This window comes from Misgurnus anguillicaudatus, chromosome 18 (assembly GCF_027580225.2).
Source record: "Misgurnus anguillicaudatus chromosome 18, ASM2758022v2, whole genome shotgun sequence".
NCBI classification, from domain to species: Eukaryota; Metazoa; Chordata; class Actinopteri; order Cypriniformes; family Cobitidae; genus Misgurnus; species Misgurnus anguillicaudatus.
The window spans coordinates 19,922,851-19,950,467 of NC_073354.2; the positions used below are offsets into that span (position 1 = coordinate 19,922,851).

The following is a 27,617-nucleotide window of genomic DNA, read 5'->3' on the forward strand; positions in this document are numbered from 1 at the left end:
GCAGTTAAACAGTTTCCAGCCATGTCCTACCCTCAACCTTGATTGAACTCAACCCCCCACCTCCATCAACTAGATATTGAAAACAGTTAGAGAGGCCCTCAGGCGTTTCAATGTTCACATGAACTTTCATTGGGTTGCCCAACTAACACAGAAATATGCAGCTACCATATCTAAATACTGTCAGTCAGCCGAACACATCACCAGCGCCCGCCGTGGCAATCTTTTCCATCAGTAATAACCAGACACAGATAATTAGTTTGTTAAGCCCTGCTGGTTGTGCCTTTGTGGTTTTTCCTCTTATTTTTCATTAGCGGCATAATTACACAAAGTGCCTCTTTTTAATGTAATATCCTATAAGGTGATTTTATCCAATTAGCTTTTGAATTATTTAGAGCTAATAAGATCTCAGCAATTCCTCCCCTGCTTTAAAAAAAATGCTTTAAAAATGAATCTTTAAAAAAAACACTTTTGTTTCTCATTAAGGTCACCCCAGTGTCTTTTCTCTTGACATCTTAAAAATGAATGTGCTAAAAAGCGTTCTTTGTTGAGCTATATGGTTCCATAAAGAACCTTTAACATCAACAAATCTATTGCACAAAAATTCGTTGTAGTCCTAAATACTATAAAAAGGTATACAAAGAAATTGTTCTTTTAAGATGACTGAAAGGTTCTTGGAGAACCAAAAATGGTCACTATGAAGAACCTCTTATTGCAACCTTTAGTTTTAGTGTACCTTAAGTCTCTGTATTTCCATCTTTTCTCTTTCACTTACACTGCTTCATATTAATCTCCCTATGAATGACTTTGCCACTCGGCTGCTTTCCATTCCAAATCCCAGTCATGTGATTGCTGTATTTAGAGAAATCCTAGATGTTTCGACCGGGTAAAGAGGGGATGTGCGGATGGATTAGTGGAGGGGCTTCGTCAGGTCAGACAGTCTGTGTCGTCTCCAGAATCAGCACTTTTCCTAAGGCTTTCTGGATAATTCTTAAGCTAAGAACTGTCAAAGCCTGACATCCCACATATTCACTCGGTTATACTCCAGCTGGCTTCTGATTCAAGATGTTCAACTTTTGTACAAAAATACTAGACTATCACACATTCTCTCAATGAAGTATCTAAGTAAAATGTAAAGTCACTGATCAATTGTTGTTTTCTCTCCAGCGTAATCCTCCCCTGGTGGTGTCAGATCTCTTTGAAGATGTTAAAGATGGAGTGATGTTGTTAGCTCTTCTTGAAGTTCTCTCTGGTCATAAACTGGTAAGCTCCTTAGTTTGGGAAATTAATCTCCCTTTGTGTTCTGTAGGATTGGTTTGATATTTGATATTCTTGTAAACAGCCTTACAAATAACTAAAAAAAACAACTTACTGTGTAATGCAGCATTGTGGTCCAAGTTTTTGTATTGCACATTTTTTTTGTTTTGAGATGATAACAAACATGATTTTATAAAAAAGTTATGATTATTTAAGAACTGAATATTCAATATACAACACACGCACGCACGCACGCACACACACACACACACACACACACACACACACACACACACACACACACACGTTGGCATATTTTATGGGGACAGTTCCATAGATGCAATGAATTTTATATTGTACACACTGTATATTCCACTAACCCAGTGTTTCCCAATCCTGGTCCTCGAACTAAGCTTTATATACAATTCATTAAACGTTCATTTATAACAAGAAAAACACTGAAATTAATGATTTTATAGACACTACGTTTTTTATTTAGCACAGAAATACTGCTTGCTTGCTTTGCCTTTGATCATCTCTGTATTCACTTTAGATACAGAAAGACCTGATGATATTATTTATTTCAGGAATCTCTTTGCTATCATTTGAAAGTGAACACTGACCATAATATTAAATCACAAGAAAGACGTGTCAGGCATAAATATAGGTTCAGTGCAGATATTTTCCGTGTCATCACTGAAATCTAAAAAAAACGGCTTACCTGTTTTGTAGTTTAACTTTTGACAAGATAACCACTCTGTTTTAAATACATTTTAAAACTTATACCCGTCTAAAAACATCCGTTTTTTTATGTTTAGTTTGATGAACTTCTAAATATGAGACGCAGAGCACCTAGCACGTTCGGCTAAATTGCATGCGCAAACATGGGCAGAACGCAATAGCGCAACATCGATAGAACGAAAAACAATCCAAAATGTACAGACTTAAATTAGATCAGAATTTACGTTTATAATAAATATATTTTTTTAATAAAATAAGGTCAGAAGTAACAAAGTGCAGAACAAATGTGCAAAAAGTGCACGGAAACAAAACACAAGCCAATTAGATACATCAGATAACCCAGAGTGATTTATAAATAAAATAAAGAAATTAATAAAAAACGAAAGTATTGCCAGAATTGCCAGCTTTGTCTTTTAAATGTAGAAACAAAAATGCAGTGGTTTATTAACATAGAAACCTCTTATGGACGTGTAGCCCCATCACAGGGGTTGTTAGTTGGATTTAACGCATTTTAAAAATATTTATTGAAAGCTGCTACATCACATATGATTTTCAGCATTATAATAATATGCTGTATATTAATATATTGGGAGAAAGCTGTTATATGTGAAATCAGATAATGTGTGCACCCATATAGATTGGTATTCAAAATCAGGCTTCTCCTATCGATGCATCAAATCTTCGACTATTCGGGGTCACCCCTAGTGGTTTCTAATTTCATCCCTATTTGGATCCTAAGGAATGAATGGGGCTAGGCTAAATGCTAACATATTCACAATTCGCTGTTCAAAGATTAAGTGCATGCATTGAATAAAGATAGGTATGTATTAATTCGTCTAAGCTGAGGTAAGAACATAGTAAAATATTGAAAAAAGGTGGTGTTTTCCTTTAATCTATGAAAAAGTACCATTTAGTATGTTTTTTAAGCCCTTCAGTTTACGAGGACAATTCCTGTGTCATAAATCATGTTTATACCATAATAAACATGTCATTACATAATATTCATGTTCCTGTAAACCACATCTACCAACCCACATGAACAACCATACTGTAAATGAAGACTCCATCAAGCATTGTAACAATCAATATACTTGACACATGGGGCTTTTATAACGAGTGTATTTGTTTTTATGCTCTCTCTCTTGTCTTCGTCTTTCTCTCCATACTGTGTATATCACCATCCTTCTCATCTGTTGTCTTGCTGTCTCTTCATGTGTTTTCCTTCATCTTTTCTTTCCATTCCTTGTTGGTAATTTACATTTTCCTCTGTTTACCTTTTTCTTTTTGTCTGCTGTGCTTGTCCTGTCCCATGTGCAGCCGTGTGAGCAGGGCCGTAAGCTGAGGAGGATCCACTGGGTTGCTAACGTTGGAAGAGCCCTCAAATTTCTGGAGGGCAGGAGGGTAAGAGTGCATTCCCAGAGTGCTTTGCTCAGGTGTAGAGCTCCAGGTCATAACTACTCAGTCTGACCTACATGACCTTTCCAGCTTTACCCCCGTAGTATCTGCTCAGATGTTGCTCCCTCACTTTGCAACACTTTGTCTCATGAGAAACATAGGATAACGGAGGAAAACTGAGTTTTTAGCTCTGTTTACAGATCTCCTGAATATATTAAGCTTAACACGGTCTAATTTTCAACTATGGAACTTTGGTTCCTTTCCAACATTTACAAGTGTCCTGTTAATGCACAAAAATACGCATATTTTAAATATTAGTGGGTTTATAGTGTATATTCATTTTGTGAGCACTGTACATTAACAAATGCAAGGGAGAGCAGGGGCAAAAGTAAATTTTTCAGAAAAACTTAATTTTAAAAGATAATGTTTTAGACAGAGATATAATTTTAATACCTGGTGGAATTTTGAACAAATGTAAAACTTTTTCGATAATTTCACTTTGAACATAAGTAGCGCATTGTTACTTTCAACCCTGTCTTTTGGAAAGGGAGTGAGGAGCACTTGCTCATTTGGGTGATTCTCGCGAAATTAGACTCATGAGGTGTCATTAAACATTTTGATAAAAAAAGTAAATGCAAAATAAGAGTATCAAAATATGAAGCATACAGTTACAAACTCTTTATGTACTATTTTGCACATGATTTCAAATTATACCATACAAACCATTTTTGGTGTTTTTTCCGCATTTAAGGGGAACATTTTCATTACCGCAATGTGTCCATGACTGGATTTAGGTTCTTTGACATGGAAATATTTATAATTAAAAAATCTAAAAAATAAAAAGCTTCAGTGCATGTTATACTATAAACATTTACAGTAAGGAAACATGTGGTATTTGGTGGTCATTGGTAAATGTAGAGACAATAATAAGGAATATAAATGTGTCCAAGACCATTTTTCTCATCCTCCGCAACAATTTTCAATCATTGTTTAAGCCCTTAAGGAACTAACATTTAAAAAAAAATTGTAGGAAGGGACATAATTGACTGTGACACTCAAGATGTGAGCAGTTCTTATTTTCTCTCTACAGATTAAAGTTGAAACTTAGTTTGTCATACTACCCAGATAACTTTTTAGTTGTCATTACCGAAATATGAGTTTGTAAATGCATATATTTAATGTAATATCATGTTGCGGTAATGATAATTTTTTATAATGATAATCTAAAAAATTTAAATAATGCTATAGGATTTTTAAAAAATCCTCTAAAAATAATGGTTATAGTAAGTTCAGACCTTAATCTTATATGTGCAAAAAAGGGCTTTTTAAAAAATCTGATGCTGGACACCTTCTAAGTCTGGATTTCGTGAGAATCACCCATTTGCATTTAAAGGTACACACACGAAAACAGTGCATTTTTACTCCCACCCAAATGTGTTCATTTTGGTAATGCTTTAAAAATGATCTGGAGTATTTTGAGCTAAAACTTCACAGACACATTCTGGGCACACCTGCGACTTATATTAAATCTTGAAAATAGATGCCCTTTAATGGCAGGACTGCTTAATGTCAGTCCTGAATTCCTTCGGGTAGAAGCTAAACCTTACAGGACCACTGAAGGTTTATGAATTAATTAGAACATGTTAGGTAGTTCATGACAGGCTCTAAAGCTTCAAATGATAAATCAACATACATTTATGGGGTGTGTTGACACCTCAGAGTGAAATAACTCTCATTTCTGGGGTTTAGCACTGAGTCATCATATAGTATTATAAATCTTTCTCTGGTCGCTCAGGTGTGATGATGGGCTTTCTATCTTTGGTTGCCATCGCTGCACTACACTTAATCCATTTTATTGTATCTCAGTAAATCCCAGTGCTTTAAAATAGATTAGTAGAAAAATGTTTACTATCTTTGCAGGGCTGTCATTACTGTATAAAACACAGAGGAGTTTAGAAGTGGTCCTGTTTTATCTTTATGTACAGTATATTTTTTCATTTCATCTCTCTGGGGAAAGGAGAGTAGACAGATATTTCATTTAGACATACACTCCTCAATATCTAATTATATACTCTAATCTAAGACTCCCACTCTTGAGAATGGCCTGTCTGTCTGATCTCTCGAGGAATTGAAAATCCATTCCTGGCTACAGTCTTACTTGGGCTTTCAGCATCTAATCGGTCTATACCCCACAGAGAACAGTTTTGAACTGTTTAACAGTATTTTTACATTCTTTGTGTGTGTCTGCTCATAATAGTAATGGGTGTTTATTAAAACCCAGTCTGTGATTTTTTTTGTTTTCTACATGAAATCATCCTATATAATGTAAATAACCTTTAATATTGACTGAGTAAGGCGGTGGCCATGAGAAAGATTAAAATTAAAGCGAAATCAGTGATTGTACACTTTCAGAAAAATGTACAAGAAGGTACAAAAGTTGTCACTATGGTGGTACCTTTTTTGAAAGTACACTTTTGTACCTAAAAGGTGCATACTGGTACTCTGGTACTGCCCCAGTGAAAAAACTATTGTACTTTTTTCTGATAGTGTACTTTAATGCTTTCATACTTTAAATCATGAGACTTTAGCCTGGATAACACAGACAGAGTGACAATTAATGTTTGGGTAAATATTAATATAAAGGTCTGAACTTAAAGGGGACATTTCATGAAAATCTGACTTTTTCCATGTTTAAGTGTTATAATTGGATCCCCAGTGCTTCTATCAACCCAGAATATGTGAAAAAGATAAACCCAATGAACTTAATTTTGGTAAACCCTTTTCTTTAACATTGAAATTTGGCTCCCCTTGTGATGTCAGAAGGGGATAATACCGCCCTTTAATCTGCCCTATCCAACCACAGCACTGCCATTTAGTGCAGAGATCAGCTCATTTGCATTTTAAAGGAAACACCCAAAACGGCACATTTTTGCTCACACCTACAAAGTGGCAATTTTAAAGGAAGAAATGTGTATCAATTAATCATAAAATGGCCCTGATATGTCACTAGACATTAAGAAATCATTTTCATTTCAAATTCTTATATCACTGACAACAGTGTTCTGTCCAGGATATTGTCATTTAAAAAGTGGAGTTGCAGCCCTCAACTGATGTTTATGTTGTCATTTTGTGTATTTGCCACCAGTTGTGTGATTGCAGTGCCAGTTTTAGCCACAAGTTTTGTTACTGCAATACCAGTTTTGGCCACAATCCTACATATTGTTCCTTTAACACATTATAATAAATTATCTATATGGTATTTTGAGCTAAAACTTCACATACTTTGGGGACACAAAAGACTTATTTGACATCTTAAAAAAGTCTTGTGAAATGTCCCCTTTAAAGGCACATATAGTAAAGTAAATATTATTTCCATTTGTTATTCCAAACCCCGTATGCTGTTATATATTTTTTCTGTGGCGCACAATAGTGGGCCAGAGGGCAGCAAATGCCCGTGACATACAATATATTGCTTATAAAGCTGTTGGCTCACAATGACAGGGGATCAAATCCAGTCTGGTTTATGTTCTGATCCCAGTCCCACTTTCTCCCCCAGTTTTCTGTCTACCTCTTGTGTGCTCTTAATTTTTTTTTTAAAGCCAAAAAGATTTGTTCTGCAGCTTTTGCCATAGAATGATCGTTTATTTTTGCTGCCAACCTTTAAAAGCCTTCAGCAGTTCATACTTGTTAGTACTATATTACATGTTTAATAGTTTAAGAGCTTGCCAGTTTCATTTTGAGATGGCTGCATGTGTGTGGTATAACAATGGGGTGCATGTAAACAATAGGCTACACTCCTTGTCTGTCACTGAAGGGTTTTGGTTTTGTCTGTTGCTGAGGGTTCTTATCACTTGTCCTTCTGTTGGAGGGGTGCATAGCCCTTCGGTTATAGCTGCTTTTGTTTACAGCATGCAATCACCTTTATTCTTCTTCTCTCTTTTATTCTGTCTTTTGTTTTGTCACCGTTCAGTCGGCCTACAGAGGATCTCCGGTTAGTATGACCTTTCCTGTGACTGTCTACAACACCTGTGATTGACATTATCACTGTTTGAATCAGGATCTGTCCAAATGCAATAAAGAATCAGGAATGGTCTTGATCAAAATGATTGTATTTGTTAACATAGTTAATGCATTAGTTATCATGAACTAACAATAAACAATGCAGCATTTCTGCTATGCAGCTCTCAGTTCATGTTAATTTCAGCATTTATCAATACATGTTTTTAAATTAACAGTTGTAACTGGTAGCATTGGTTAATGCACTAACATGCACAATTGTATTGGCATTAACTAACATTGAATAAACAAAGATTGATAAATGCAGAAAAAACTATATTGCTTATAGTTCATGTTAGCTAATGCATTCATGTCAGTAAATACAATCTTACTGTAAAGTGTTCCCAAAATAATAATACAGTAGAAGTAGACCTACCTTTGTATCATTTAAGAAACAGCTCAAAAGATGGCTGAATAATAATAAAAAATGTGAACATTGGGTAAAAAAGGAGATTTCGATAGGTAGACAGATAGTTAGATCTACTTTATTTTTATATAATAACAAGCATGGGATATGTACAGACATTTACAGTACATACCTTAAATAAGTATTACTGTTAGTATTAGTTTAGGTCAATGGTTCTCAAACTTTTTCCGTGTGCGGCCCCCCTTGTGTACAGTGCATTCCTTCGCAGCCCCCCCAAAGAAAATTTATGACCAAAAACTGTTCTAAAATGTAACATTTTAATTAAACAAAACATATTAAGTTATACAAAGTAGTGCTGTTGGTTAGTAGCCTTATTTTTTTTAGGTTTAATTACAAAGAATTCATGATAAATTAATGTATAAAATGTCATAAAACTGGGCCCCCCCTGGCACCATCTCTCGGCCCCCCTGGGGGCCCCGGACCCCAGTTTGAGAACCACTGGTTTAGGTACTTGTAATGTTTTTTAGCTTTATAGGTTTTTTAATTGTTATGCATGTTGTTTTTTTGTTTTTATTTGTATGTCTGGGACTACGGATGGAAATTAGCATTGTGCTAAATCCGGCGTATTTACGCCAACTTCGATTGTACATTCATTAATATGCATTGTCCCATCTAAAAAAAAAAGTAATCAATTTCTATGTCCTAATATATAGTTTAAATCATACATGATATATATTGTGTGATGTATACAGTAATGGGCGTTTCACGTGGTACGCGGCAACCACGAGTGTTTAGTTCTTTTTGAATAGGAGACGTGCAGAAAGCGTCAAAACGGGGCGGTTACAGAAGTGAAGCGGAGTTGGTACATACGCCTTGCTTGTGCACCCAAAATCCTATTCCTTTTGCAGACATGCAGGCGCCATTGACGATAACAGATTGTCACTAAATGCTGCACAAAACGCTTCCACTGCACGAGAATAGCTGTAGCCACGTGGTGATTTCGCCGCTTGCCGCTTACCGCGTGAAACGGTCATAAGGCTGTCAATCGATTAATCGCGAATACATAACGTAAATTCAAATTTTCTGAGATACTGAATTTGGAAATTTACTTAAGTGTCAGTTATAATCAGTGGCGTCCGGTGACATCTTTTTTCGAGGGCGCTTAATGCGAAGTTCGTCACAACATGTATGTAGCCCGTCATGTGTGTGGTTCATAATTTCAAAATATGTGTTCTGCGCGTCGGGTGGTCCTGTGTGCATCGCGTGTCTTGTCAAAATAAGTGCCTGCTGCAGACGCGTCTAAAGGGTTTATGATAAAAGAGACACTCGCGTTTGCCAGATACTCGGATAATCTCATGCGTAATCAAAGTTTACTGTTAAGGGAGTGTCTTGCGTGTATTTTGTGAACATAAGCGTCTCTCTTTTTATCATATATGTTTTTGACGCGTGTGCAGCAGGCACTTATTTTGACAAAACATGAGATGCACATAGGATCACTCGATGCACAGAACACATATTTTGAAAGCACAAGCAACACACATGACACCCCTTGAATACATATTTTGAATTTGCACCCCTCAGATGAGCAGTCACGAGCCGCCACTGGTTATAATCATTAAAATTTAAATTAAAAAAAATACATATAATACTTGCTTAATATACTGTAAGTTTAACTTTTTGAATGGAATAAGTGAAAAAAATAAACTTTTTGATGATATTCTAATTATATGACCAGCACCTTTATTATGCAAACACAAACTTTTATTTTGTATGCGGTTAATAGCAATTAATCATTTGAAAAATAATTTGATAAAGTAAGTTTTGTATGTAATTAAAGAGTTGTTTTATTTGTTATATGTTTTGATTGATATATATTTATTTACTTTTTGTCAGATAAAACTAGTTAACATCAACACAACAGATGTTGTAGATGGCAGACCGTCTATTGTACTGGGGTTGATTTGGACCATCATCTTATATTTCCAGGTAAAATTCAGACAAAAACACAAAATAAGAGTGGCTACATATATATTTACAGTAAAAACACTTTCATGGTCTCTTTGTGTTCCTGCTCAGATCGAAGTATTGACCAGTCATCTACCAGCTCTTCAGCCTCAGTCCAGCAGCAACTCCTCAGTGGACAGCTCCAATAGCACTGAACCCAGCAGCCCACCTGTCAAACGCAAGCCCCGTCTCTCCTTTCAGGGCGGGGCCAAGAGAGCCCTCCTCAAATGGGTCCAGACCACTGCAACAAAGTAAGATCTGTATTGTGAAAGCATGCCTTATAGATTTCGTAACGTAAAAAAAAAATGCAAGAATGAACATACTGTACTTTAATCCGGATTACTATAAGGAAATAAGTGCATTTTTCTCGGGCTTTGACATTGTGTAAACTTTGAGACGTGCGCTTTCAGGAGATTGGGACTTGATGTGAAGGACTTTGGCCCCAGCTGGCGCACAGGGGTGGCTTTTCATGCTGTCATCTATGCTTTGCGACCCCACCTGGTTAACATGGAGCGCGTTTGGAGGAGACCCAATCGGGAAAACCTGGAGGAAGCTTTCCTGTTGGCTGAGAGAGAACTGGGTATTCCAAGGATACTTGACCCTGAAGGTGATACAGATAATACAGATTTTTGTATTGTATAAGTATTTATACATGTCAACGTATGTACCCCAGCTGTCACTAGGGCTGTACACTTTTAAAAAGCTTTGTACCTAATGAGTTTATATTAGTACGCCTCAGAGGTTCATATTACCAAATGCATTCCTGTATCTAATGATACATAGTTGAACCTTTTTTAAAGGTACTGCCCCTGTGACAGATGGGGTACATATTTTGACAAATTTTCTACAACATGGTTGGTTCATTATAAACAAACCCAATAGGCTTTATGCCCAGCTGCACTACTTCCTGAACTTCAGCCAGCTCCTTGTTTCCTGTCTGCCATTATTGGACAAACGGATTAATCCAGGTGTGTCTGATTATTGTTGTTGTGACTACTGAGGTCAGGCACACCTGGGTTAATCAGTTTGTCCAATAATGGCAGACAGGAAACAAGGAGCTGGCTGAAGTTCAGGAAGTAGTGCAGCTGGGCATAAAGCCTATTTAAATCTAACGGTTAGGTGTCCATATTTGACCCACCATGTGTTGAAACAACCCAGAATTTAGAGTGTGTGTGTTTTTTGTTATTTGTAATGCAGTGAAAATAAATGACTGTTTTACTGTAAAGAGACTTATCATTAAAGAATGCGAATAATATATGCAAATGTAAAAAGGCATCATGATTATGGGAATTAGTGATTTTGTTATTATTATTTTTTTGCAGGTTTAGAAATGTGCTGTTGTGTATTGTGTGTCTGTGTATTGTAACAGCATAAACTTGGGGGAGATTAATATTTGTTCTTCTGTATTTAGCAGATGTGCTATATTGCTTTAAGCTTTTAATGCCTAAACTCTAATTAGCAGCATGCCACTCACAGAGGATGTGAATGATAAATTTTTAATGGAGGGGTAAAATCTTGTAGATCTGCTGGACACCATCTGAGTTTCCTCATGCTATCAGAAGTCTGACAAATGAAGCTTGACATTTAAATGATTAGTAGCCTATTAGCCACGGTAAAGCTGATTGAACAAATAGTGTGTGTGTGTGAATAAGTCAAGGGACATTGTCAACCATGGATTTATTGTGTAGAGGATTCAACAGTGTAGCCAAATACTGTATGTATGTGTTCCTGTAGCTCAATTGGTAGAGCATTGCATTAGCAGTGCAAAGGTAATGGGATTTGAATCGCATATACTGAAAAAATCTTAAATGCAAAGTACAGTAAGTCGCTTTGCAAAAAAAAAGGCGTCTGGGTCATTCTATGGAAATGTCAATTTTTCTGTCCCTAGCCTTTACAGAAATATTACGCTTGAAAAACACTTTAGGGTTACAATTTTTTTATAGTTTAAAATGAAACAATATGTTATTTGAACAATTACACCTTCTTGAGCCATCAATGTAGCAATATTTGATTTTTATTAATTAATTAGAATTCCAACCACCACAAAATTGCTCGTCCCCACAGTCATGTACAGAGGGAAAAACAGTGTTTTCTTCCATTTAAAATAAAATAATGTGTCTATAAATATCAAATATATGATGTAAATTACATTAAAAAATAAAATGCTAAATAAATATTATAAAATATATTAATGAAAGTAGGGTCCCCTGGCTGTGTCACTGGAGTTACTGTGTTTTTTTTCTTTCACAATAAATACAATCTTTCACATGTGACATGATGATAATTTTAAATTCATAGAATTCTGCTACACTTAAGAATTAAGCTTTAAAGCTGAAAAAAATTAAAAAATAATATTTCATAAACACCTTTAATATTGCTAAAGAAGTAAGTGACAAAAAAAATTATGTATGCATGCAGTCTTTAAGTACATGCACACAAAAAATAAAAAAATCATTAAGCTGTCATTTATGTGTACTCATATAGTCAAAGAGTAATCTAATTATGTGGTCTAAGTTTAAATGTTAGAAAAACAAATCTTGCCATACCAAAAGTGGACGTTTCTGTAGAATGACCCGTCTGCAAAAAGTGTATTTATATGTCTTATATAGTTATTCTGCTGTGATTTATTATTTACTCTCAACACGATTCATTTAAAATGTTTGACATTATATAAGCTTGGAAACTGGAGATTTGGAGTCTGGATTTTTAGGATTTAATTTTTATGATAATACATTGAAACAAAGGAAACAGGAGGTACCGAAAAAATATTACTGTGCCTATTAAATCATGTTTTCCACAGAACAATAAAACACAAGTGTGGGTAACACAAGCAGATGCTTAACAAACCTTCGTTCTACTCTCAGGGAAAAAAAGTAGCTTTTGAGTAGAGTTCATTGAGCATAGCTCTGATTAGTCATGGGACTCATCTGAAACACAGGGAGGGTGCAGAAAACTTTATTTCCATAAGTAATTAAAGGATTAGTCAATTTTCTTAAAAAAAAAAAATCCAGATAATTTACACACCACCATGTCGTCCAAAATGTTGATGTCTTTTTTTGTTCAGTCGAGAAGAAATTATGTTTTTTGAGGAAAACATTCCAGGATTTTTCTCATTTTAATGGACCCCAACACTTAACAGTTTCAATGCAGTTTAATATTGCAGTTTCAACACAGTTTCAAAGGACTCTAAACGATCTCAAAAGAGGCATAAGGGTCTTAAAACGATTGTCATTTTTGGCAAGAAAAATAAAAAATATGCACTTTTAATCCACAACTTCTCTTCTTCCTCCGGCTGTGTGTCGCGCCAGCGCGACCTCATGTAATTGCATAATGCCATGGAAAGGTCACGTGTTAAATAAATGAAACGCACATTTGTGAACCATTTAAAACAATAAACTGACACAAAGACATTAATTAGTATCATTCCACTACAACAACGTTGGAACGGTCCTCTTTCTCCACACTTGTAAACAGTGGGGAGTAGTTTTGTTACGTCATCCGTGACCTCTTGATGTGATGACGTATTACGTGACTTCGCGCTGGCGCGTCACAGGACCGGGGGAAGACAAGAAATTGAGGTTTAAAAGTGCATATTTTTTATTTTTCTTGCCAAAATCGTGTCGGTAGATAAGACCCTTATGCCTCGTTTGAGATTGTTTAGTCATTTGAAACTGCAATTTTAAACTGCATTAAAACTGTTAAGTATTGGGGTCCATTAAAGTGAGAAAAATCCTGAAATCTTTTCCTCAAAAAAAAAAAAAAAACATAATTTCTTCTCGACTGAACAAAGAAAGACATCAACATTTTGGATGACATGGTGGTGAGTAAATTATTTGGACTTTTTTAAAGAAAATGGACTAATCCTTTAATAATAAATTGTGATCTTCTTGATTTTAGATGTGGATGTGGATAAACCAGACGAGAAGTCCATCATGACATATGTGGCACAGTTTCTGAAACAACACCCGGACCACCAAGAAACAGATAGTGGGCGACAACAAGAGGAGGTAGGTCTTTCTTATCATACAAACAAACAATTTCACCCAAACTTCATTCAGTATATCTCACGAAGAGAGCTAATCTGTCTTGTTTGTGGAGTTCAATGACTTCTATCCTGCATTTCTTCTTGTCTTTGTTCTGTAATGTCTTATTGTTTACTAACATCTCATTCTTCATATCATTCTTGTGTTTGTCTCAAGTTTTTTCTTGCTCCTCGAGCCATTGAAGAAATGTTAGAGGTACGTTCGCATGTATAAAGCTCATTTCGACCGTTTCATCTGTCGAGTTCAGCTGCTGCTACCGCACCATGTAACTTTTTAGTAATATTTTGCCTTTTAAAGCTAATATAATAGACTCTTTCCTTTTCATTGTGAACAGAGCAGATACTGTGTAGATAAGGGTTAATATTCCAGGGCTTTGTACCCTTTTGATACGTTCTTTATAATTTTACCCCTTTACCAATATATTTGCATTAGAACTGGGGTGACATTAACATGACAATAATGGCCTTTGGCTTTTTTCTGCTTTGTGTCGATACCGATGATAAGCATTAGCAGTGGTTTTTAAAAAAGAACGTAGCTGGTTTTATTCTGTAACAAGCTGAGATGAATGGATCATGGCATCACCAGGTCCTTTTGTTGAAGTCCTCTCATTGTTATATAACCGTTTTCACCTCTTAAACTAAGACAATTTAGGCTAGGTTTAATATTCTAGGGCATTGTGTGCATGTGACAGCATTTGTTAGCAGGAGGCGGGGAGGAGATCGGCGGCAGACGTCGGCAAGGTCACGATAATCGTTTCGGTGACCCAAAGGCATTCACACTGTGCGTGCCAGAATGTGAGATGAGTGCTGGAAGAATAGGCTTAATTTCGTTAGAATTAGCTCAACATTGTCTTTGGTTTCTCTCTCTTGTTCCTAATTCATAATAGGCAGAGTAAATGTGTGTAAAATGATTAGTATCTCCCCCCGCAGAGCTGATTTCTTGCTCCCCGCAGAGAGGTTTAGGGCAGATCCACATAGTAGAGAGGAAGAGCCCTGTAAACAGCGGGGGCACAAAGTCTGTGTTGGCTTTTTGAATGTGGCATTAGTGATGCATCTTTTAACTGTGAAATTGTATTGAGTTTAGATCGTTTAAAGGGCATTAAATTACTTAAAGCAAGAAAATTAGGAGTTTCGAGCTGCCTGAGGGTCTTATCTACTCAAATGTTTGCCTTTCTCCTCATTTCAGAAATCCAGACTTACTCTTTTTTTAACTTTTCCCAGAGGGAGCAGCGCAAGACACTGAGGGAACTAAAAACATGGATCGATCAGTTCGAGAGAGACTGCGCTCAAGTCCAGAGAGATGGAGGAAGCGTTGGTGTGCAGTACCAGGTGAGATCGGCTTGCTTACATACATTATAACTTTTAACATTATAACTATTATAAGCCTGTTATCAACCAGAACTTGTAGAGTCATGATGCTGATGCTGATATATACGCCTTCAGTTTTGTTGGCTTAAATGGTCTCTCAATAATCTATTATATATAACTTGTATATAACATAACATGTATTAATATAACGTATATGTTATATATTATTATAGTAAATATACCTTTTTCCTAAACTCAACTGGTACAGTAAAGCATTGCGCTAAAAATGCAATCAAAACTAGGGATGCACCGAATCCAGGATTCGGCCGAATGCTTGGCTTTTTGACGGGGTTCGGGTTCGGCCGAATCTTAGATATTTTTTTCACCGAACCCTAGGCTTGCTGGTCGACGTCACGCGGCCGTTGATTACACACATCGGGTGCTAACGTGGAGATACAGTAAGCCTTAGGGGCGGTTCACATTTCGTGGACGCACCTGGAAAAACAAGCGTGTCGCACCGCATCGCTTTCATTATGCACAGGCTTATGGTAATTGTCAAAATAGTTTTTCCCACTTGTCATACTCTCATAATGCCTCATAATAAATCCTTTTTTTACAGTTAAAATTAAATAAAATGAAAAATACACTGCTGTGGACGTTGTTTACTTCATTAATGTGTTTTACTGTGTTTATGGAATAAGGATGCGAGTAGGATTCGGTATTCGGTTTCGGCCGAATCTTAAACAGTGGATTCGGTATTCGGCCGAACCCAAAAAAAAATCTGGATTCGGTGCATCCCTAATCAAAACTATATATATTTTTTTGCAACAAGAAACAGAGAAATTAAAAAAGTTTAAAAGTTGTGCTTGCATCAAACAGCAAATAGTTTAAAGAGGTCATATCACAAAAATCTATGTGTAATTGCTATAATTGGGTCCTCAGTGCTTCTATCAACCTAGAAAATGTGAAAAAGATCAACCCAGTAACTTAGTTTTGGTAAACCATTCTCTGCAAGCATATGAAAAAATACGTCATTGAAATTTGGCTCCCCTTGTTGTGTCAGAAGGGGATAATACCTCCTCTTAAAGGTGGGGTGCATGATCTCTGAAAGCCAATGTTGACATTTGAAATCACCTAAACAAAAATGCCCCTACCCCAATAAAATGTGGACCGTCTTTTGATAGAGTTTGATAGAGTCTGAAAGAGTTTTTCAAAAATCATGCACCTCACCTTTAATCTGCACTATCCAACCACTGCACTGGCATTTAGTGCAGTGATCAACTCATTTGCATTTAAAAGGACACACCCAAAATGGCACATTTTTGCTCACACCTACAAAGTGGCAATTATAACATGCTGTAATAAATTATCTATATGATATTTTGAGCTTAAACTTTACATACGTACTCTGGGGACACCAAAGATTTATTTTACATCTTAAAAAGTAAAATAAAAGAAATGTCCCCATTAAGTTAAACAAAAATAATATGTTTATAATAATAATAATAAGAAATAACTTTAAAAGTTGAAAGTGTTACAGAAACTCTAAATAATTAATTTTCTTTTTCTAAATTAAGTTTACACTACTTAATATATTTAATTACATTTAGCCTCAGGGTTTACAGTGGGAGATTGATCCCATTGTACATAAAAAATTTAAAAATAAATACACTGTTTATAATTTTGGATATGCCAGATGCATACAAATGTGTTTAGGGTAAGATAGAAGACAGCGTTTGGGAACTCAGTATCAACATGTTTTTGTAATTAATTTGTAACACTAATGGCACACAAAAGACACACTTCAGCTTTAATACAAAATAGTGTTTAAATGTAAAATAGTGAATTTAAAAAGATAATGGTTGATTCCAGACCAGTACACAGCAGTAATATGCATTAGAGCTGAGAGCTCTCATTGGTCTCATAATCACATGCACACCACCACAGTCTGTTGCTGTCTGTAGTGCCCGTGGATATGTTTCATATTCAATAAAATCTCAGCACTTGCAGGGACTGCATGACCAGAGAAATAAAGTTGGATCCCCTTATTGCATGAATATATGAATGTGTGATTTTTGCTGTTTAGGTTATTTCTTTTTTATGCTTTTGGCATTACTCTCTTTTCACTTCATTTTGTCACTGTCTTGTTCTCGCTGGCTGTCCTGTCATTCTTTAGACAGTCAGTGTTATCTTGCTGTCACTCTGCCATTGCATTGGAAATGATTTGAATATTTAGCACGCATATTAAACATTTTAGTCACACTTTAATTTCCATTCATTCTTGAATTCTTTTCTCTGTCACTCACAGATGTTCAAGCGCTACCGTGTACAGTTTGAAGTGCAGAGACGGCAGGTAGAGACCAGCGTTCAATCTGCTCAGAAGGACGGCAAGCTGACTGCAGACCAGGCTTTGGTCAAACAGGCCTGGGAAAGGCTGTCTGCAAGGGTCAGAAACATATTCTGTATTTACTGTATATTCAGTAAAAGTATTCTATTTTATTACTCACTATATTTATGAATCATGTTTCATTCTGAAGTCATTCCCAGGTATCAAGAAATAGACATTTTGGCCAATTTATCCTAACCCTGAAATGCCAATATCAATAAAATACAAAAAATACATTTATATTTCTTGCTGTAGCTTTTGGATTGGCATCTACAGCTGGATAGCGGTTTTCCAGATCCTCTTAGCAAGGTTGGTGTGTGGCTACATCAGGCAGAGAAGATCCTTCGAGAAGAGCTGGACCCTCAGCAAGACCATGATGAGATGGCCAAAGCCATTCACAAAAAACTATTGCATGACCAGGTAGCACATGTTTGTTTGTCCGTATTCACGAATGTGTGTTGGATGACGCGTAGCAAAACCTAAACTTACAGTAATACAGACCTTGAGACTTATAGGCTTTGATTTTGGTTGTGCAGGACATCTTAAGGCATCTCGAAAGACACAAGAAGACTTTGCATTTAATCCACAGAGACAGATGTGTTAAAAATGTCCCCATTCCAACAGAACAGCTGCAAGATATGGCAGAGAGGTAAAGTCGCAACAACAGACACGCTTAAAGGGATAGTTCACCCAAAAATGAAAGTTATAGCATTAATGACTCACCCTCATGTCGTTGCAAACTAAGACCTCTGTTCATCTTCGGAACACAGTTTAAGATGTTTTATATTTAGTCCGAGACCCTTCATTGAAAATCTATGTACGGTATACTGTCCATGTCCAGAAAGGTAATAAAAACATCATCAAAGTAGTCCATGTGACATCAGTGGGTCAGTTAGAATGTGTTGAAGCATCTTAACAAAACATAAAACAAAAGCGACACGTCATCCGCGTCACTGCAGTCACATGACTTTAGTCTCGTGCACGCGGTTCACAACAGAACCGGAAGAGAAGACAATGCTGAATAAAGTCGTAATTTTTGTTAATTTTGGACCAAAATGTATTTTTGATGCTTGAACACATTCTAACTGACCCACTGATGTCACATGGACTACTTTGATTATGTTTTTATTACCTTTCTGGACATGGACAGTATACCGTATGTAGATTTTCAATGAAGGGTCAGCAAGCTCTCGGACTAAATCTAAAACATCTTAAACTGTGTTACGAAGATGAATGGAGGTCTTATGAGTTTGGAACGAGTCATTAATGACATTATTTTCATTTTTGAGTGAACTATCCCTTTAAGATCAATAAGGATTTTACTTTGAAAATAAAATTTTGCAATAATAACTGTTAACTCTTCCGTTCTCAGATTAAACTTCATATCTACCTCCTCGCATGTTCACTTGAGCAAATTGGAATTCTGGGAGTCTAAATATCACATGCTGGCATTTTTGTCGCTAGTCGAGTCTAAGCTCAAATCCTGGATCATAAAATACGGCCGACTGGAGTCAATGGAGCTTCTGCTGCAAAGCTACGGTGTAAGCCAATTGCTTTACTCTGTGAATGATGTTTTCTTTGGGATATAATTTTACATTTTTATTAATGTGATACTTGATTTGATTGGACGATGAAATGCTCATTTATCTTTGTGCTTTCTCAGTCATTTGTGGAGGGACAGCGGTTCTTTGAGAAGTATGAATCTAGCCATCAGGCTCTGATAAAAGCTGCTGAGCTTTACATTAAAGCAGACAACTCAGGTACGCTTCATGTACTGAATAGTAATGCATTTAAAATGTATATCGTTTTGCCTAAGGGGATGCTGAAAGGTGGTTTGGTTATAATATATATTTATTTTACAAATTAATTTGTTCTTCATTACTGAATAAAGGGCTCCCACTCTCCAAAATGACTACTACTGCAAAAAAATGCTTGGTTGTTTCAATCCATGTTTGGGTAAAATATGCACAAACCTTAAATTAAGCAATGTTGGATTGTTTCAATTTAAAATTCTGGGTAATTTTACTAACGTTTGGGTCAAATATGGACATTTTCTAGGTTAATTTAACCAAACAATTGGGTTTGTTAATATTTTACCCAATAATGTGTGGGGAAAAAAGGCACAAAAAATGTGAAAAAAACCTGGACCTTTTTTGTAGCTGGGGTGGTACCATCAAAGGTTAATTTTCGTACTTTTATCTGTATACAACACATTGAAATGTTGTACCTATTGGGGTACAATACTATACCCTAGGATTGTGGACTATTGTGTACCTTAAAGGAACAATTTTGTACCAGTTAAGTTTTAGGGCTACAAAACCGTTAACTGTACCTTTAAAGGTACACAATAGATCCTTAAGGTACAGTAATGTACCCAAAAAGGTAGAACATTGTAATATGTTTAGTATACCTGTAGCGATACACTCACACGTGGCGCCAGCATTAACCATAGACTGTAAAAAACATGGATGTAGTGTCCATGACGTCACCCATAGGTTTGTGAAGAGCTTTTTTGAAGCCAATAGTAGGCGGTGCCTGCCGTTGCCATCTTGGCCGCACGTCAGCGTGAATCACTTGCAGATAACCGAAAATGGGTATAGAGCCGGGACGTGGGTGAAGCTGAGGTGGCTGGTTGCTGAAACCACCCCCGCCTACCTTGACTGTAGAGACAACAGTGGCAGTTCAGCTGTCACTCATGTGGCAACGCCCTTAATTATGCAGAACTTTAAAGGGATAGTTCGGCCAAAAACGATATTAAACCCATGATTTACTCACCCCCAAGCTGTCCGAGTTGCATATGTCCATCGTTTTTCAGACAAACACATTTTCGGATATTTTAGAAAATATTTTAGATATTTCTGTTCATTAAATGTAATGTTGCGGGGTCCAGCAATAGTCCACGACCTTCAAGTCCAAAAAAGTGCGTCCATCCTTCACAAATTAAATCCAAACGGCTCCAGGATGATAAACAAAGGTCTTCTGTGGGTAATCCGTGCGGTGTTGTTGTAGAAATATCCATATTTAAAATGTTATTAACTTTATAAACTAGCTTCCGGTAGCGCCGCCATCTTAGACTCAGGAGAGAGGATTAGCGTAGTGTACGCACTTTTCTTAGTGACGTATGACAAATTCGGAGGGCGGGGGCACCGAGCAGCAGCAGAGAAACTCTGTACGCTGCGTAAGCTCTCATCCTGAATGCGCATCACTCCAAAATGCCGGCGCTACCGGAAGCTAGTTTATAAAGTTAATAACATTTTAAATATGGATATTTCTACAACAACACCGCACGGATTACCCACAGAAGACCTTTGTTTATCATCCTGGAGCCGTTTGGATTTAATTTGTGAAGGATGGACGCACTTTTTTGGACTTGAAGGTCGTGGACTATTGCTGGACCCCGCAACATTACATTTAATGAACAGAAATATCTAAAATATTTTCTAAAATATCCGAAAATGTGTTTGTCTGAAAAACGATGGACATATGCAACTCGGACAGCTTGGGGGTGAGTAAATCATGGGTTTAATATCGTTTTTGGCCGAACTATCCCTTTAAGGCTTAATATAACTTAAACGGACGAGTTACAAAAAAATTAACCCCCCTCACAGTTGTCATTAAGGGCAAACTTAGCTATATAGACCAAAAACACTTTTTGTACCAGGCTGTAAACATATTATTTTCTGCTGTAAAGCTGAGTATTTTAACATGGAGGTCTATGGGAATTACTCCCTTTTGGAGCCAGCCTCTAGTGGCCCGTCGATGAATTGCAGTTTAAGTTACTTCCGTATATTGGCTTCATCAAAGAGATCGGAAGGTTGCCCCTTGGCGTTAACGCTTGATGGAGGGCGTGTTTAAAGCGTGGCCAACAGCCAATTACAGTGGCCACAACACATTCTCCTCTGTCCCCAGGTCTTTCATAAACGTAATCAGCTGGCTCTGCATTAGATTATTAGCATAAAGCGATCTGATTGGCTGAAGCACGCGTTGGCACTTAAAAAGTTGAGAAATGTTCAACTTGTGATGGCCATGACGCAGCGCAGACAGATCCACGATTTAGTTCGGCAATGCATGGTACTGTATCATCCGTTCAAAGTAAATGATAATTATTAACGCTTACGCCCCGTGTGAATGTACTGTGAAGGTACAAAACAGAACCCAGCAACAGAAAATTTACAGTTTTGTACCCTTTTTTCTGATAGTGAATCATGGGTTGAAACAACCCAGATTTTTTTGTGGATGGAACAATGTACCCAATGAACATTGTCCTTGGGTCTGTTATGATTTGGGCTCACCAACCATCTCTATGCATAACCTACATGGCCTAGAGGGATGGAGGACCATGCATCTATTAAATATCTTGAGTGGTCCGAATTGTAACGGTGGCCCTGGTTGATGTATTTTTCAAATCAGAGAAAATATTTATGATGTGAAAAAAAAAGATCATGGCAGGACATAAAAAAAGATTTTTTAGAGCAAATCCTTCACATTTCAGCACCTCAGTATCCAGAGGGCAGAATGATAGTCTTCGTTTCACCCTCAGTTGAGTTTAATCCTTCTGGGCTCAGTAGTCAATCAGTCTGTGCCCATAGCCTCTGCCTACTCTCTCTCTCTCCTTCTCTCTCTCTTCCATGCTTGCTCTTTTCCTCTTTGTTTCTCACCCCTCTCATGTTCATCTCTCTCTCCTCGGGCTAATCGTAGATGAGGTTTTCCCATACGCAGAATTCAAAAGGGAATTCTGGTCCATTAGTAGAGATACTGTATTCTAATTGGGTTTCTTTGGGCAATAGACTACCAACATGTTGCTTTCTTTTTGCCCAAGGCAATCTCGGCAAAGAATTGGGGTTTGTGTGATATATGTGATTGGAAGATCACAAAATAGCGATTGACATTTTATCATGGTGGTCTACATTAGAGTACGAATATATGTTATTAGGCAATGATTTATAGCTGCTCTGTTTATGTACGAGGTCTATATTTACAGAGATTATTTTAATAACTTGACATATTCATTTGAACTATGTGCCTTTTGGATCTTTGCACTTTTGTGTCTTTCAACATTGTAGTTGAGGAAGGGATAAAGCTCTTCCTCCGAGAGGTGTCTGATCAGTGGAGGAGTCTGTCCGTGGAGGTGCGAAGTGTGAGGTCCATGCTCGAGGAGGTGCAGTGCAACTGGTTGAGGTACAACAGCTGTGTGGCCTCATTGCAGGCGTGGCTGGAGGATGCCCAGACGGCTCTCGGGCAACCTGAGAACACCAAACGGGTGAGACGTCCACACATATGCACTGTATTCTTGAATATATGTTTATACTAACAGACTTTCCTTTACAGGAGTTTTTCAGGAATCTTCCACACTGGATGGACCAGCACGCTGCTATGAACGACGCTGGGAACTTTCTGATCGAGACGTGTGATGAAACAGTAACACGTGACGTGAAGCATCAGCTTCTGCTGCTGAATGGAAGATGGAGGGAGATGTTTCTGATGGTCAGACAGGTAAACAAATGCTAATGACTGGTGGAGCGCTATATCGATCTAGATATGGTCAATGATGAATTATTAACAACAGTGAATTGAAACATGGAGCTCCATCAATCCCCAACTGACACTGTTTACTAATGACACTTTAATTAATGATCTCTCTGAGTGGTTAATGTGTCTTTTTGTTTGTTGAAAGAAATTGCTTAATGGGTTACTATAAATCTTAAGCTTAAGAAAGTGTTCCATTTAAAGTTACAGTTCACCTAAAAAATAATATTCTGTAATTACTCCCCTTCATTTGACTTTTTTATGGAAAACCAAAGCAATTTTTTAATGACATGAGGGTGAGTAAAAGCTGACAAAATTGTCACTTGTATTAAACCAAAGGTGTATTGTTCTCTTATCACAGTATGCCCGTCTTCCTGAGACTCATAATGTAAGAGCACAACAGGATATCATCTTATCCTTACAAGAATTTCTGGACACTTCTATGAACAAACTTACCTCACCACTTCAAGTGTCATTGCTGGATGTCAAAGCCTTTATATTGGATGTTGAGGTAAAATCAGTAAAAACCATTGGTTTGGAGTAATATATCTTCTGGTGACCGTTCTATGCCAGTTCTGTTCATTTAAGTTCCTTTGCCATTTTTATTCACATGTACTGTAGGACATCAAACACAGACTGTCTGCTATGGAAGCACAATATAAGGTGGTGGCTCGCTCTGCCCAGCTTGTAGCCATAGATTCTGTTCATGGTGGTGGAGCTCAAACTCTCTCTACTATAACAGCAATTGAAACACAACTCAATCAGGTTTGTGCAATATTTGCTAAATCATTGGATCTCTACATTGGCCATGGTGACCAAACCATATTCCTGAAAAAAAAAATGCTGTTTTTAACCCTTGCATCGTTGGGTCAGAATGGGATAAACTCAGTCGTTGGGTTAAATTAACCCAGAAAATGCTTATATTTGACCCAGTGGCGTAAAACAACCCAGCTTTTGGGTTGAAACAACCCAGCTTAGGTTAAATTACAACCCAGGCGGTTGGGTTCATCCACTTTTTTATCCATATTAAAATGAACCTTTTCAATATTTTATTTTTCCTTACATAATTCAGTTCATAATTTTTTTTTTGGGAATATTAAAGTCAGTGTAAAGTCAATTCAGAGAATTGTTTTTAAACACATTATAAATGTTAGTAAAAATTGTTTGAAAGTAACTCACCAGCCAATGTGGCTACTAAATTTTTAAGTTACCGGCCATTCAGAACTTCTACTTGCCAAAAAAGAATGAAAATAACAAGATTAACTGCCACTATGTCATCTTTATTTATAAATGTTTATTAAACATTTTATTATTGTTTATTATAAAATCTGAATTGCATATTATTCAAACAAAAAAAATTATTTCATCCTGCCATCTCCTCCCTTACTGTTTCACCCTTGTCCTTTTCACCAAAACTGTTTTTTTGGTAAGCAAATCAACACAGTACAATAAACATCAAATAAAGCATTGAATTAATTCCATTGCATACAGTATATATTATAGATTTTCTATGTAATCTTAACATTGTACTAGGGCTGTCTTTTTTTACTGGACTTTGTTGTCTTGTCTGATAATCAAGATAATCAATTATATATCAATTTAACAAGATAATTAATTATTTCAACAATTATTGTGCGATTAAAATATAAATTGTGTGCTGTTGGACCAGTGTGTTTGTATGGCACTTTAAAGGCACCACTGCTTTGACACGTGTAGTCTACTGCAACACTTACTTAATAAAAAGGTTAAATAAATGCATGTTTTCAAAGTCACAGAGTAACTGTGTTAAATAATCGTGATTATGATTTTTACCAAAATAATTTTGATTATGATTTTGCCCATAATCGAACAAATACATGAAGCAGAGTTAGTAACCCCAGATAAGTATTGCCAAATTATTATGTTCGAGTCTAGCACACCTTTGTATGTTGGGTTAGTGACGGGCAGTGTTGGGGAAAGTTACTTTTATTAGTAATGCTTTACAATATTAAGTTACTCCCCAAAAAAGCAACTAATTGCGTTACTTAGTTACTTCTCATAGAAAGTAATGCTTACGTTACTTTTAAGTTACTTTTGGTTACTTTTTCTTACTTGACTGAGGCCAAGTGTCCAGAGTCCAGACCAGAGACCAGAGTCAATTATTCCTCTTATACAGTACCATGGTTACCACAAACAACACTTTGGTGCCTTTTTTAAGACATTGGACATGTGAGGTGTGCGGTTTACAAAAAAATAATCAACACCCATGAAAAATTCACTACCAATCAGAATAAAGCATTCATCAGGCCATTGGTATAAGTTCAGTTAATTCAGTACATAATTTTTTTTATCAAATTAATTAAACTGAAAAGTAACTCGCATTAGTTACTAAATATTAATGTGTACAATAATAATGCGTTACTTTACTCGTTACTTCAGAAAAGTAATATTATTACGTAATGCAAGTAACTTGTAATGAGTTACCCCCAACACTGGTGACAGGTGTGTTCAAGTAAACCATAGATGCACAATAATGCTGTATTTAGTACACTATTAGTATTAGTATACCACGTTTTGAGTATTTGCACTAAAACTGTGCAGATTTGACTTACATGAGTTTTACAAAGAAATTAAAGATTGAACATTTATAAAAACTGGCCGGAACTGTGAACTATGTAGTACTGAATTGTAGAGTTACAGCGTTAAACTGATTTTTCACATATGATCACATTTCTGTGTTCAAGATTATTTGGGCGGGCTAAAATAGGTGGCTCGATGACGCACTGGAGCCACCAAGCATGGCCCAGCCCCTAACACATGAGCATCCATTCAGGTTGTAGCTGTATTTGAAAGTTGACAGAGACAACAGGTTTGTTCGACTTCATGCGTTGCCGCTAGAACTGACAGGTGGATGACGTCAAGGTACCGCGAGGCCGAGTCGAAATTAGATTTCTCCCTATGATTTCTTGAATCTCGTTCGCGGTACTTTGACGTGTTCTGCCTGTTGGTTCTTTTGGCGCCGCATGAAGTCAAACAAGCCTACTATCTTTCTCGCGAGGGGGCGTGGTTTCAGTGCCGTCAGCGGACACGCCTCCAGCTTTTGAGAGCAAAGAATCCTTCCTGTTTTTGCAAGATTTTGATAACTTATTTATTTGTTTTTTTTGCATTTAAATTTGTCTGGGTGGTTAATATCACATTTATAGTATTATTGGACTTTACATGGACCTAATTTGACCGATAAATGTGAAGAAATGTGTGTTTGTATTTTCACAGCTGAAAGAGAAGTGTCCTTTAATTCTAAAGGAGTGTCAGAGTCTATTTCCACTGTTAGAAGAGCTAGAGAATCAAATCTCAGCTTTCTATGAGACAGCAGAGCTCGCTGGACAAATCATCACCCAACAGCACAACCAGCAAATGTGCCAGGTCAGACAGACCACTGGGATGAAAACATTATTAGATTAAGAAGGATACAGTGTGGTGAATGAATAGCGTAAAGAATAATACCTGTGTGAATCAGAACTGATATATTTCTGCTTTATTAATTTTTGGCAGGAGCTACAAACCCAGCAGCAAAACTGTAAGCACTGTGTTTGCGCTATGGAGCACAGTTACCTGTCCCTGCAGAAGGCGCTATGCTGTGCGAAATCCCTGCACAATTTTGATGTCTCTCTTCTGCAGAACAGAGTCACTGAGATACAGACTACTGCACAGGTTAGACAGCATTACAATCTACAATAAATCTTCATTCTTTAAATTAAAAATAGGCTGAAAGGAATAGTTTACCCAAATAAAAATAAAAATTCTCTCGCCCTCATGTCATTCCATGTATATGACTTCCTTTCTTCAGTTGACCTCAAGCAAATAGCTTTATTAAAACAAATAGTTTATATTACAATGTCGCTATATCTTCTTATATGGGAGCCAACATGGCAAAGCTCCAAAAAGCATCATTAAAGGGCCGATATATTTTTACTATATATAATATAAGTCTCAGGTGTGCCTAGAATGTGTCAGTAAAGTTTCAGCTCAAAATATCCCACAGATCATTTGTTATAGCATTTCCAAAATGGCCAAATTTTGGTGGGAGCAAAAAAGTCCTATGTGTACCTTTAAATGCAAATGAGCTACTGCTTACAATGTGCTTACAAACACATTTAAAAGGTTTTGGGTAAAGATAACCAGTCAGTCAGTGGCTGTGGGCAGGGCTTTGTTAGTGTGACATCACATTAACGAAAGAACCCAATCAGCATATCTAATAAGACTGCTCTAGTTTAACTGGGATGTAAAGAGGTTGAGTGGGGTGATTTTTTTCATTGTAGGGTGGTTGTGTTCACACACATTTACTGTATGTTGCATAATATGGGCCCTTTAAAGCTCACGTAACACACGCTGTTTCTGCATTTCTGATATTAATCTGGAGTACCTATGGAGTAGTATGACATCCTTTATATCTCTGAAGAGTCTTTAGTTTAATCAGATTTATTAAAGAAAGATTAGCTTTACCGAATCATTCCGATAACGTCCGAAAAAATGAAGAAGGAGGAGTTATAACACGGGAG

At 36.8% G+C, this 27,617-nt stretch overlaps 1 protein-coding gene across 1 annotated transcript in view; it reads left to right on the forward strand.

Annotated features, from left to right (window-relative positions):
- Positions 1 to 27,617, forward strand: part of syne1a (spectrin repeat containing, nuclear envelope 1a) — a 163,983-nt gene that overhangs the window by 7,980 nt on the left and 128,386 nt on the right. The window contains exons 3-22 of the mRNA XM_073856031.1: positions 1,165 to 1,260; positions 3,313 to 3,396; positions 7,361 to 7,381; positions 9,707 to 9,799; positions 9,890 to 10,068; positions 10,228 to 10,424; positions 13,715 to 13,824; positions 14,017 to 14,055; positions 15,081 to 15,188; positions 17,476 to 17,613; positions 17,809 to 17,973; positions 18,090 to 18,202; positions 18,926 to 19,094; positions 19,217 to 19,313; positions 22,617 to 22,813; positions 22,882 to 23,046; positions 23,441 to 23,590; positions 23,701 to 23,844; positions 26,332 to 26,481; positions 26,611 to 26,769. Of these exons, the coding sequence (XP_073712132.1) occupies positions 1,165 to 1,260; positions 3,313 to 3,396; positions 7,361 to 7,381; positions 9,707 to 9,799; positions 9,890 to 10,068; positions 10,228 to 10,424; positions 13,715 to 13,824; positions 14,017 to 14,055; positions 15,081 to 15,188; positions 17,476 to 17,613; positions 17,809 to 17,973; positions 18,090 to 18,202; positions 18,926 to 19,094; positions 19,217 to 19,313; positions 22,617 to 22,813; positions 22,882 to 23,046; positions 23,441 to 23,590; positions 23,701 to 23,844; positions 26,332 to 26,481; positions 26,611 to 26,769 (2,574 nt within the window). The remainder of the gene's footprint in view (positions 1 to 1,164; positions 1,261 to 3,312; positions 3,397 to 7,360; positions 7,382 to 9,706; positions 9,800 to 9,889; positions 10,069 to 10,227; positions 10,425 to 13,714; positions 13,825 to 14,016; positions 14,056 to 15,080; positions 15,189 to 17,475; positions 17,614 to 17,808; positions 17,974 to 18,089; positions 18,203 to 18,925; positions 19,095 to 19,216; positions 19,314 to 22,616; positions 22,814 to 22,881; positions 23,047 to 23,440; positions 23,591 to 23,700; positions 23,845 to 26,331; positions 26,482 to 26,610; positions 26,770 to 27,617) is intronic.